At 34.4% G+C, this 13329-nt stretch overlaps 1 protein-coding gene across 7 annotated transcripts in view; it reads right to left on the bottom strand.

Moving 5' to 3' along the window:
• Window positions 1–13329, bottom strand: part of LOC107143980 (CD2 associated protein) — a 112673-nt gene that overhangs the window by 64503 nt on the left and 34841 nt on the right. For 5 of the 7 annotated variants that reach the window (XM_048805444.1, XM_048805443.1, XM_048805445.1 and 2 more), the window contains exon 2: window positions 8976–9136. In XM_048805444.1, the coding sequence (XP_048661401.1) occupies window positions 8976–9136 (161 nt within the window). Of the gene's footprint in view, window positions 1–8975; window positions 9137–13329 lie in introns of those variants that run through there. The other 2 variants (XM_048805448.1, XM_048805447.1) reach the window with 1 other exon arrangement.

The raw sequence follows: 13329 nt of genomic DNA, 5'->3' as shown, positions 1-13329 counted from the left end.
GGTAGAGAGAGAGGAGGGGAGGGGAGGGGAGAGGTGGGGAGGGGGGAGGGGGGAGGATGGGAAAGGCAGCGGAGCACAACAGACACTAGTATGGCAATTTGTAAATCAATGGATGTGTAACTGATGTGATTCTGCAATCTGTGTATGGGGTGAAGGTGGGAGTTCATAACCCACTTGAATCAAAGTGTCGAGTATGATATGTCAAGAAATTTGTAATGTTTTGAACAACCCACAATAAAAAATTTAAAAATAAAAAAAAATAAAAAAATAAAAAAATTTAAATATAAAAGTCATATATTAATTTCCAACCAAGCAAAAAAAAAAAAATCATATATTGCGGGCACAGTGGCATATGCCTGTAATCCCAGCAGCTCAGGAGATTGAGGGAGGAAGATCACAAATTCAAATCCAGTCTCAGCAATTTAGGGAGGCCCTGTCTCAAAACAAAAAATTAAAAACAAAAAAAAAAAATGTGTCTGGTGATGAAGCTCAGTGGTTGAGTACCTCTGGGGTCAATCATGGGTACCAAAAAAAAGCCATATAAAATCAAGGTGACATTTCCTTCATTAGAATAATATTTCTTCTTATAGAAACAGTAAAATACGAACAAGTTTAAAAACAAAATCAATATTCTTCTAGAAAAATAATATGACAATTTAAAGAAAAAAAAATCAACAAGTCCCTCCTAAAGTAGCCATATACATCATCTTATTCCTCATAGTGCTACTTAATTTTTCCTTATAAGTGACTCTTTTAAAAGATTTTAAGTACATATGAAGGTCTGATGTCTACTTTGGCATTTAACATGGATCTAGAAAAAAATGGCAGCTAAACATTTTTAATTACAAGTTTTTAAACAGCCTAATTAAAAAAAATAAAAATGCAGAATCAATGATTTATCTTTTTTCCAACAAAAAAAGCTAGAAACTTAGTTTAAAACCAAGAAAATAAATCCAAATTATTTTTATCTCTTTCCTGAAATACGTAAGTGTGAATAATTTTTGTTCCCTTCTTCCTTATTATGTCAAAAATCTAAAATACTTTTCAAAGTCAGGAAGTCTTCAAAAGAAATCAAAATTTCATTTTAAATGTAAAAATATAACAGTAATTCACTTACCAGCACCTGAGACATATTCTGTGATCATATCCACTTATTTTTTAAAGTATCAAAATAAATATAACAAAACTGGTAATATAGCAAACCACACCACCTTGAGAATCAGTACAAACCTCATAAGAAAGTTGCTTCACATTCACAGATTAAACCCCCTTCCAAGCTGGGTGCAATGGGACACACTTGTAATCCCAGCGGCTAGGGAGGCTGAGGCAGGAGGATTGAGAGTTCGAAGCCAGCCTCAGCAACTTAGCAAAGTGCTAGGCAACTCAGTGAGACCCTGTCTCTAAATAAAATACAAAAAAGGACTGGGGATGTGGCTTAGTGGTTAAGTACCCCTGAGTTTAATCCCTAGTACAAAAAAAAAAAAAATCCACAAATACTCTCTTAATATTCTTTAAGTATATAAAGACTCTGTTAGGGCTGCCATTGGTTGTGACTCAGTGGCAGAGCACTTGCCTCGCACATGTGTGGCACTGGGTTCAATCCTCAGCACCACATAAAATAAATGAACAAAATAAAGTTATTGTGTCCATGTATAACTAAAAATTTTTTTTTAAAAATCAAAAAAATATTGTTAACCTTCTGTTTTAATATCTTATTTCACTGATATTTTTCTGCTTTCTCTATATCTTTTTATGCTTCAATAATGGTAAATTTAACTACTAAATGCACCTTCTAAAGTATTGTTCCTCCCCAACCTCCTTAAAATATTGTTCCTCCCCACCTCCTTACATGACTATGTACTCCTTTATATGAAACTCATCAGTTAACAGAATCCACAAACATTTATTAAATGCCTCCAACCAGCCAATTGCTCGGTTAGGTTATATTAAACCTTCTATGTTGCCAGGCATGGTGGCACCTGCCTGTAATCCTAGCAACTCAAGAGGCAGGAGGCCAGCCTCAGCAACTTAGTAAGACCCTGTCTCAAAATAGAAAAATAAAAGGAGTAGGATGAGATTCTCTAGGTTCATTCCCTAGTACAAAAAAAACAAAGATTTCCTCTTATGAAAAACTGGAGATGTACTTTACCCTATTCCTTCCACTAAGTATAGTTAAAAACTCTAGACATTAAAAATATTTAAAATTAAAAATATAAAACTTAAAAATATAAATATATGAAAAGACGCTGAAATGTAGAGTATAGGAAGTAGAATAGCCAAGAAAACCAGGTTCCAGAATTTGAGGAACAATACAGAAGTGAATTTACTGATTTTATACAATACAGAAGTGAATTTACTGATTTTATAGTTTGCCTATATCCGCAGACCAGGTATTAGAGAAGTTAGCAACCTGGAAATGCCAAGAGGCATAACAATATGGCTCCAAGAAAATTCTGCTATTGCTAACCTTAGCCAAAGGAGCAGAAAAATAGGTATCCTAGCAAGACAGAAAGCTCTGAGATAGTAGCCGTTCTACTGCAGTCAAATGGCACAGGGGAAAAAACAAAACAAAATTCTAGCCCCATCCCTACCCAAGCTAATATTGAGTAGACTTTCATCCTCACCAGGCTGCAATAGACACCATGACCACCATCATATCTCCATATCCCCAACAAGGTAGTGTCAGAGAAGGCCAAATAGATAGCCAGGACTTGCCGGCACACAAGATAGGAAAAAAAAACAAAAAAACCTTCTCTCCTGCCCTCCAACCCATCCCAACCAGTAGTGGCCACTCCAGAAACATTAATATGGCACACCTGCCCCTTTAGCCAGGCAAAGCAATGGAGGCTTCTCACCTGGAAGAAGTAAGGAGTCCTCCCCCACAACTGTCAACAGAAACAAAGTTGGGTACTGAACTTTGAGGCAACTCATTTTACTTTTTTTCAACACAAGTTTCCCCTTTAGGAATATAAACCTTTGAGATCCAAGGTTATCAACCACTACTCTCTGTGTACAGGTTTGTACTGAATACTCTAGGCAACTGTAACACAAGGGTGACCATTTGTATGTATGTAAAAGGCACCATAAAATCCAGGTGCGGTGGTGCACACCTGTAATCCCAGTGGCTTGGGAGGCTAAGGCAGGAGGACTGCAAGTTCAAAGTCAGCCTCAGCAACTTAACAAGGCCCTAAGCAACTTAGTAAGACCCTATTTCAAAATATTAAAAAAAAAAACGCTGGGGTTCTGTCTCGGTTAAACTCCCTTGGGTTCAATCCCTGGTACTCCTTCCTCCTACAAACAACCAAACCAAAAAAAAAAACCAGAATTAACATACCAAAGTGCTGTACTAAAGGTAAAATCTTAGGGAAATAACACTTAATTATCCATGACTTTCCCCTTAAATCTCAATTACTCTGTACATAAAAATAATAGAGAGCCAACAATTTGGGAACAAACTTTTGAAACATGCATATCAGATAGAGCACTAATCTCTAGGATATGTAAAGAACTCAAAAATGTTAACACCAAAAAAACAACCCCATCAATAAATGGGCCAAGGACCTGAACAAATACTTCTCAGAAGATACAGTCAATCAACAAATATATATATAAAAAAAAAAAGTTTGACATTGCTAGCAATTAGAGAAATGCAAATCAAAACCACTCTAAGATTTCATTTCACTCCAGTCAGAATGGCACCTATTAAGAATACAAACAACAATAAGTGTCGGCAAGGATGTCAGGGGGGGAAAGGCGCACTCTTACGTTGCTGGAGGGACTGCAAAACTGGTGCAGCCAATATGGAAAGCAGTATGGAAAATCCTTGGAAAACTGGGAATGGAACCATCATTTAACCCAGCTATCCTACTTTTTGGTCTATACTCAAAGGATTCAAAACAGCATACTACAGGAACACAGCCACATCAATGTTTATAGCAGCACAATTCACAATAGCTAAACTGTGGCACCAACCTAGATGCCCTTCAGTAGATGAACAGATAAAGAAAATGTGGTATATATACAAAACGGAATATTATTTGGCAATAAAAGAAAATAAAACCATAGTATTTGCAGGTAAATGGATGGCGTTGGAAAAAATAATGCTAAGTGAAGTTAGCCAATCACAAAAAAACAAATGCTGAATGTTTTCTCTGATTTAACGATGCTGATTCATAATGTGGTGGTGGGAGGGGGCATAGGAGGATTAGATGAAAGGGGAGGGAGGGGAGCATGGGGGATAGAAAAGACAGTGGAATGAGATAAACATCATTACCCTAAGTACATGTATGAAGACACAAATGGTGTGACTCTATTTTATGTACAACCAGAGATATAAAAAATTGTGCTCTATATATGTAATATGAATTGTAAAGCATTCTATCATATATAACAAAATTTTAAAAAGAAAAAGAAAAAACAGCCTCACTGTCCATTCTGTTTTCCAACTTTAAAATTAACTTTTAGCAGATACATTAAAAACATAAAAATTAGACATATTACCAAGGTAATATGTAATGTTTCAATGTGTGTATACATTGTATGTTTAAATCAGATTAAACATATCTCCTAAAACATGTATTAAGTTTAATGGAAAAAACTTTCAAAATCGTGGCAGCTTTTTGAAATGCATATTAACTATAGTCTACTATAATAGAACACCAAAATCTCCTGTTCCAAAATGAAACTTAAATCCACTGATGATCCCTTCCCCATTCCTCCCTACTTTCTAATCTCCCTGCCTCTGGTAACTGCTATTATATTCTCGACTTCTATGAGATCAACATTTTTAGATTTCATATATGAGTGAGATCATACAGTACTTATCAAGTACCTGGCTTACTTCAATTTATATAGTAATCTATAATTCTATCCATGTTGTCACAAATGATAGCATTTCATTCTTTTTGTGGCTAAATAATAATCCATTGAGCATAGACACCACACTTCCTTCATTTGTCAGTTAATGGATACTAAGGTTGTCTCCATTTCTTGGATATGTTGAAAAATGCTCTAATGAAAACGGGAATGTGCCAGGTACAGTGGTGCAGGCCTATAACCTCAGCAGCTCAGGAGAATGGGGAAGAAGTTCAAAGTCATCCTCAGCATCTTAGTGAGGACCTAAGCAATCCAGTGAGACTCTTGTCTCTAAATAAAATTTTATATAAAAAAGAACTAGGGATGTGGTTCAGTAGTTAAGTGCCCCTGGATTCAATCTTAAGAACAGAGAGAGAAAGAGAGAGAGACAGAGAGAGAGAGAGAGAGAGAAAGGGAATGTGGACATCTCTTTAACATACTAACTTTACTTATTCTGGATACATACCCAGTGGTGGGATTGCTAGTAGTTCTATTTTTAACTTTGAGTAATCTCCATATTGTTTGGCTATAGAAATTTATACTCCCACCTACATCCTTGCCATCACTTGTTAACTTGGTCTTATTGATAACAGCCTTGATTTGTATATCTGTGCTGATTAGTGATACTGAGCATTTTTTTCAAATAGCTGACTATCTATTATGACTTCTTTTGAAAAATGTCTATTTTTTAAATCAGATTATTGGTATCTTCTCTATATTAACACTCTTTTCTATATATATTGACACTTTTTGTTCTAATATCACTACCTTATTCTAAACATTCTCGGATCTTCTCTTAACCTAAGGCAATAAAATAGAGAAAACATCGACTTCATTACATAGCACTAATGATGTAGACTTCATGAATATCAATTAATGCATGTATCTGGTACAGTAGACATTACTAGTGCTCACCTAGTGTTTCTAATTCTACTGTCATTCTGGACACATAATAAGATCATATTTTCTTGCCCCTCTTGATGGAACACAAGACCAAAGACTATACCATTGCTCCGGCCAATGAAATACAAAGAAAAGTAATACACCACTTCCACAGGGAAGCACTTAAAATTGGAATCTAATTCTTCATACTATCTTGCCCTACTGTATCAAAGAAGTACAACTTGATAAGAAATTGCCACAAGATTGAAGTAGCTCCAGGAAGTTGTGCTAACACATGAAAAGCTGCTCAGAGTTTTGGCTAGCTATATCACAAAAAACAGCATGAAAAGATCATACTCTCATTCTATTATTCCACCACTGTCATTTTATATTATTATTCCACATTGTGGTACTAATTTTAGTATCACAATATAAACTCACCTATTCTGATTCTAATTTCCTCAACTTGTATAATAAAAACTTGTTTTTGAGGAGAATTTCTGGGAGTGGGGATAGTAGAAGGCCATAAATGAAACATTCTACAAAGTTATCTACAAACAACTGTGCAGTTCAAACCCTGATTCTTTTTGTACTTATATTATTATTTTGACTTTTTTTCACATATTTCTATCTCATCTTTGGTCTTTGATATCTCCTTACGTCATGTGCCTTTCTGAAAGAAATTTAAATTTTGTAATTTTAATATTTTTCAACTACATTGGTGCTACTGAAGAATTTCATATCACTTTGTCCTTACATCCACAAAAGCATAAAGGATATTACAAAATGATCATATTTCTCTAATAACCAGCACATAGCAAAAATACATTTCTCATTTAAAAAAAAATCTGACATTTGCCTATAATAAAGCTAACTACTACTAAGTCCTTACCAGTGTGACTTTGGGCAAATTATAGAACTTTGGAACCTCAGCACTAAAAATGTAAAAAGTAACAATAATTGAAACTCAGAAGATGGACAATAATTTAGACTGCTCAAGTAGTCAAACATAAAGGATTATTCAGGAGCTATTAAAAATGTATAAAAATCCATTAAGTGGGAAGGTTAGCTTGTGAACACTCAATGTAGACAAGAGCAGAGGTGAGTGGTAAGATTTAAAAGTTTCACAATGCCAAGACTGTGTAACTTTGAAGAAAATGCCCAGGTACAATGATCACTTAGAAAGATATGATAAGAAAGGCAGACAAACAACTGGATGGGTGGGTTATGCTAAATGAACCCAAAGCACCCAAGCTGAGAATCTTGCCTTTTCTTGATAAAATCTGAATTCTATAATCTTTATTACTGTTCTTACTTAGAAATTATTTTAACGCCACTTTTCCCTATCCTATCATGCTCTACTACTAGTGATATAAAACCCATTGTAGCGGAAATAATTACATTACATATCCATATCAAAACCACAAATATTAAGAAAAGTTGCACATCAACAATAATTATATAAATATCTAAATCACAATAAAATATTACTTGTTTGTGTACAGGCAAATAGGTATAAAACCATAAACTGGATGGATATATAATACAATTTCAGAATACAGGTGTTTCTAAAGAGGAAAGTAATGAGAAATCAACTTTATCTATAATGTTGTCTTTATTACAAAGTAACACTGAAGCAAAAATGACAAAAATAATAATATTCCATACATTAAGTTCATGGATCCTTGTCCTATACTTATTGTGAAATACCTTTAAAATTAGAAGAAAAACTAACATTGCAAAAGGGCAGTGAATTGGACATGTTCATCATAAAACAAAATTTTGGGGGGTGATGAAGGGTACTGGGAATTGAACTCAGGGGCACTCAATCAACAGAGCCACATCCCCAGCCCTATTTTGTATTTGATTTAGAGACAGGGTCTCACTGAATTGTTTAGCACTTCACCATTGCTGAGGCTGGCTGTGAACTTGTGATCCTCCTACCTTACCCTCCAAGCTGCTGGGATTACAGCTGTATGCTACTGCACCCAGCACAAAACAAATTTATAGTATTTAAAATTTTTCACAATAGGCCACAAAAATGATTTGACCTTTCCATTCATCTTCTAAGCCAAATATGATTATCACTGTTCTTCAGTAAAACTACCTGAAATAATAATAGGGAGACTAGTTCTACTGTCCATTCCACAATTATATATTTATAAAATAACACAAGCATTTAGGAAAGTTTAAAGTGGGTAGTAAATTATAATTTAAGGCTTTCTCCTTAATCTTATTTATTTTGTTGTTGTTGTTGTGTTGTTGTTGTTGTTGTTAAGATGCTGGATGTCATTAGCTATCCAACAGTAGACAAATCATTTAACTTTCATTCTGAATGTAACCATATTTAAAATGAGATTATTATCTTCCCCACATCACAAGACTATTATAGGCTAAATGAGAATGTGTATAGCAAAGCTACTTAATAAATTACTGCCGCAGTCTGGCTGGGGCTCTCAACAAATTACAAAATGCCACCCAGATACAAATTATTATTTATTTTTTAAAAATACATAGTATTACAATTTGGATCTGAAATGTTCTCCAAAAGCTCGTGTGCTCAAAGCTTGGTTCCCCAATGCAGCAGTGTTCACAGGTGGGGCCTGTGGACATGAATAGATCAAAAAGACTCTAACCTCATCAATAAATTAATACATTGATGAATTCACAGTTTTTTAATAGGCTATTGGGAGGTGGCAGAAACTTTAGGAGATGAGGACTAGCTGAATAAAGTAGGTTACTGGGGGCATGCTCTTGGAGGGTTATAGTTTGTCCCCACCCCTTCTTCTGACTGCTTCCTGGCCACCATGAGCTGAGCAGCTTTGCTCCACTGCATACTCCCTACCATGATGCTCTGCCTCAATAAAGACCTAAAAGCAATGGAGTCAACCAAACATAAACTGAAACCTCTCAAACCATGAGCTAAAATAAATCTTTCCTCCTTTAAGTTGATTTTCTCAGGTATTTTATCACAGTGAAATAAAGCTGACTAACACAGGTATACACAAACCTACAAACATATACAAGCACATAAACACACATATATACAGTGTTATTATCCAGCAGGTCACTAAAGCAATAATAAAATCCATTATAGAAGTATCTAAACCTCTATTTTATTAAATTCTACAGTAAAAATTGATTGAAAACATTTTCATTTTAGGTATTATTTTAAGTATTTAACATTGAAAATAAAATTCTATGAAGCAACAGCTTGAAATTTAACTGAGAATACTTACCTTAACAAAATTATCAGGAAACATTCCCCTTCTCCCATTTAGTTCTCCTTCTAGCCATCCTTCCTCCTGTAGTTTTTTCACATTTCTGATGATTTCCCCAACTCGAATAGTTAATTCATCATCATGCACAGCATCATAATCATACTCCACAATATAGTCAACTAAAAAAGGGGAGGGAAAAAAAGAAATGTCTAAAATCTAATTCACAAAATACTATAAATATTAACAAATCTGATTACCAATATTAGTTAACACAACATAAACATCATCATGACCTGTCTTAATGACTTCAATATCTGACTATATCAACAAATTTATTATCTTAGTACAGAACACAGTACAGCTTTTAAGTGAGAGCCTCAAAAGAAATAAAACATGTAACTCATTCCATTACGTTCTTAAAATCACATGTACACTCTTTGTGGCAGAGAGACTCTACAGTGGTCCCCTGGTTACCACCCCCATCCCATATTCACATCATTTTGTAATTCCTTCTCCTTGAGTGGGAATGTGACCTATGACTGACTTCTATCCAATAGAATATGACAAAAATGATGGATTACATGTGATTAAGAAAAATTGTAATGCCCATCTTGCTAGGAGTCTCTTTCCCTTATAGCTTTGAAAATATACACTGCTACAGTTTGTACACTGGCCTATGGAGAAGGCCACAAGCAAGTAATGAGGGGAGGCCTCTGGCTGAGTCCCTCAGTCCAACAATGAACAGTAACTGAGGAAGTCAGCAATCACATGAACTTAGAAACAGATCTTTCCCCACTAGAGCCCCAGATGAGAAGCCAACCCTAATCAATACCTTCAATGCAGATTTATAAAAGGTCCAACTAACCAAGCCCATACTAAAAAACCACAGAAACAATAAATATATATTGTTCTGAACTATTAAATTTGTATTGATACCATTATAGAAAAAAAGAAAATGAAAATACCCTAAAACAAAGATTAATATTATAACACATCATATACATATATCATTAATATTTTATACGGCTCAATGTTTTTTTAAAAGGGAATAACAGATTTTCTATTCCAGATGGCAGATTAGCCATACTCCATTAATATTTTTTCCTACAAAAATAATAAGAAAATAATAAAATATATTTATACAGCTATAACCAAAAAACTAAGGAAAGGAAGTATAAAAACACATTACTTGTCAAACCAACCATCATTCCTGTACTGTCTGTCCCTTTCCTCTTGTTCTCACAGAAACTAAACTAGGTTTATATTCTGAAACACAGTACTTTTATAAGTCAAGCTTCTCTAAGCCACAGGAAGTTAAATCTTAACTAGCCTAAGCCAGCATTTCTCTGAAGTACAATCATGTCATCTGGAGAACCATGTTTAAATGTAGATTTTGATTAAGTAAGGGCAAGGATATCTAATGCTGCTGTTCAAAGAGGCAAAGGTCTAGAGATAGTCCATTTACAGTTACTTCAATTCATACATACCCACAGTGAGCGGTTTTCAAATAGACATGGAATAAATGAATTCCTACCTTCCTCCTAAGTTTTATTTGACCTTTAAAACAAAAACACAGGACTAGGTGTAGCTCAGTGGCAGAGCTACTAAGAGGATGTGATTAGAATGTGAGGCCTTGGGTTCAATTCCCAGCACCACTCTCATTCTAGGAAAAAGAAGGAATGTCTTCCTTAACTAAACTTTTAATATGTCGTGCCTAAACTGCTGTTTGAGAAAAAAACAGAACAAACAAACAAACAAACAAAAACCAGCAGTTATGATTCAGGTGGAAGTGAACAAAGAAGAAAATCATGGCTAAATTCTCAAACTACTAAATTTAGCTCAACTGCAGATTAGCCATACCTAAATAACTAAATTTAAATCTATAAGGTTGTAAAGGTATCATACCTTTAGATTTATTACATGAAGTAGTTCTATCATAACTTTTAAGTAAAATTTAGACAAAATTTCTATTTACAGCTGAAAAAATCCTAATATGGTAAGGGAGCCAGGAAGGAATTTCAACAAGTTTCTGAAAATGGATGCATAGCTGATAAAGGCAGAAGCCTTCATAAGAAAGATATCAAATTGCTCTATAGAACCCCCAAAGACCAAAAACAGATTACAAAAGGGCTCATGTATAATGCAGGGCTAAAAATAGGAGAATTAATCTCTATATAGAAGCGCTGAGAGCCATTATCAACTAGAGTAATTCAATAAGACAAACTGTTTTAAAAGCTATGCATTTTTCTCTTGAAGCAAAAACCTAACAGCTAAACTACAAAACAATAAACAAACCAGTTTGAGGAAATTTATATAGCTAATAATATTATAGATTATTGCTGGTTTCGCAGAACAATTACTGAGAAATTTATGTTACTCACAGGACCAGGCAGTTTATGACCTGCTAATTCCAAAATAATACTCTAAGTCCTTGGGGAGTAGGGTGGGGGGACATGACTCAATAGCTTTTGATTTACTAGTTATTTGTTATCAAATATAAGCAGACAATAGTTTGTCATGAAAGACTATGATAACTAAAAAATAACTCCTAGAATAAAGAGTCAGAGCTAAAGTAAATGAAGAGGGTGTTATGTTATATCCAGGAAAACTGATGGAATAAACAAATACATTAAGGACAGTAGAAGCCATGTTTTTTAAGCTTTTCTAAGACAGAGAAGAGGGTTACGAACATATAAAAGGAAAAAGCCAGATTCAATCTTGTGATATTGAACTGTAAGAAATTATCAGTGTGAATCTATAGTTTCAATACACAGATATAAACGTCTATATGCACATATGTTTATATAAATATATATACACACACACACATATATACACACACATATATACACACATATTATACATATATATATACACACACACATATATACATATATAGATATATATACACATATACACACATATTCATTCACAGAACACACACACTACTTCTGTCCATTAAATTGACCTTAAATCAGTGACACTCCAGTGGCAATGAGCAAACCTAATGCAAAGATTTAATAAATATCACTTTCTACAAAAAGCAATCAGGAATCTGGGGAAAAATGACCCATTCCAGAGGTAGGCAGGAAAGTACAAGATAAGCCTGGAACATTGTGTTGTGCCAGAAAAGCAAGGAAGTTCTCTAACAAATGAAGTGCTATCACACAGATACAGAAAAGTGATATCAAAAGGGTGCCTCCTGTTTAAATTAGAACAGTTTGAGCATCAAAATAATGAAATTAACAGAATGCATCCTGCTCAATAAAATAAGCCTGTACAGATTATAAATCAACATTTTTTTTTTCATGGTGCTGGGGATTCAACCCAGGGGTACTCTACCATTGAGCTATATCCCCAGACCTTTTTATTTTACTTTATTTAATTTTATTCTTTTTTTTCCCCCCAGACAGGGTATCACTAAATTATCTAGGCTGACCCTAAATTTGTGATTCACCTGGTCTCAGCTTCCTGAGTAGTTGGCATTACAAGCATGCACCACCATGGACCAGCTTTAATTTCTTAAATCTTATGGTTGTGTTGTGATTATGTGGAAGAAGGTAATGGTTTGTAAGAAATACACAGTAAAGCATTCAGGTGAAAGATATCAGAAAAAAAAAATTCCTTATCCTATATATCTGACTTTTCCACAACTCAGTGATTATTTCAATATTTGAAAAATTCAAAACATATGCAACGAATTTATATCTTTAAATTTATGTACTTAAGCATATAAAGTAATGAAATGATATGAAAAAAGAAATGAAATTATATGAAAAACAATAAAAAGGCTTTGATTATCTTTCAAATTAAATTTTAAAGGAGACAAATCCAAAAAAACATTCCCAAAAGGGTAAAACAAAGAGACAAACATCCAATTAAAAGTTCAAGGAGAGAAGAAACTGAAGAATTAATAAAATAAATAAGAAAATAATACAAAGCTAACTGAAACAAATCTTCAAACAGGACTATGAGAGTTCAGTACAATGAACAAATAAAGATTTGCCTGTATGTAAAAATCAATAAGAATAAAAAGATCCTAGAAAACTCTAAGAGGAAATAAAAAGTTCATCCACAAAGAACTGAGAATCAAGTTAGAAAACTTGTCATTAGCAAGTTTTCTAGAAAAAAAATTTCTAGAAAAAAATCATTGAGGAGTACTGGGACGGGGAAGATGGCGGCGAGGGGAGTGCATTACCCCCGTGTGCTGCTTCACTGTGTGGGAGTATGACAAGTCAGGACGGCTAAAGGATATCTTGTTAGGAATTTCCAGCAATAGTGGGGTGCTCCGGAACCTGGAGGAAGGATTTCCATCGCACGAGGATCGGCTACGGGGACTCAAACGTGAGAGGTTTGTCGCACGGAGGGTAAC

The sequence above is a fragment of the Marmota marmota genome, unplaced genomic scaffold, assembly GCF_001458135.2.
Source record: "Marmota marmota marmota unplaced genomic scaffold, marMar, whole genome shotgun sequence".
Lineage (NCBI taxonomy): Eukaryota > Metazoa > Chordata > Mammalia > Rodentia > Sciuridae > Marmota > Marmota marmota.
This window is presented reverse-complemented; position numbering and strand designations above follow the sequence as displayed.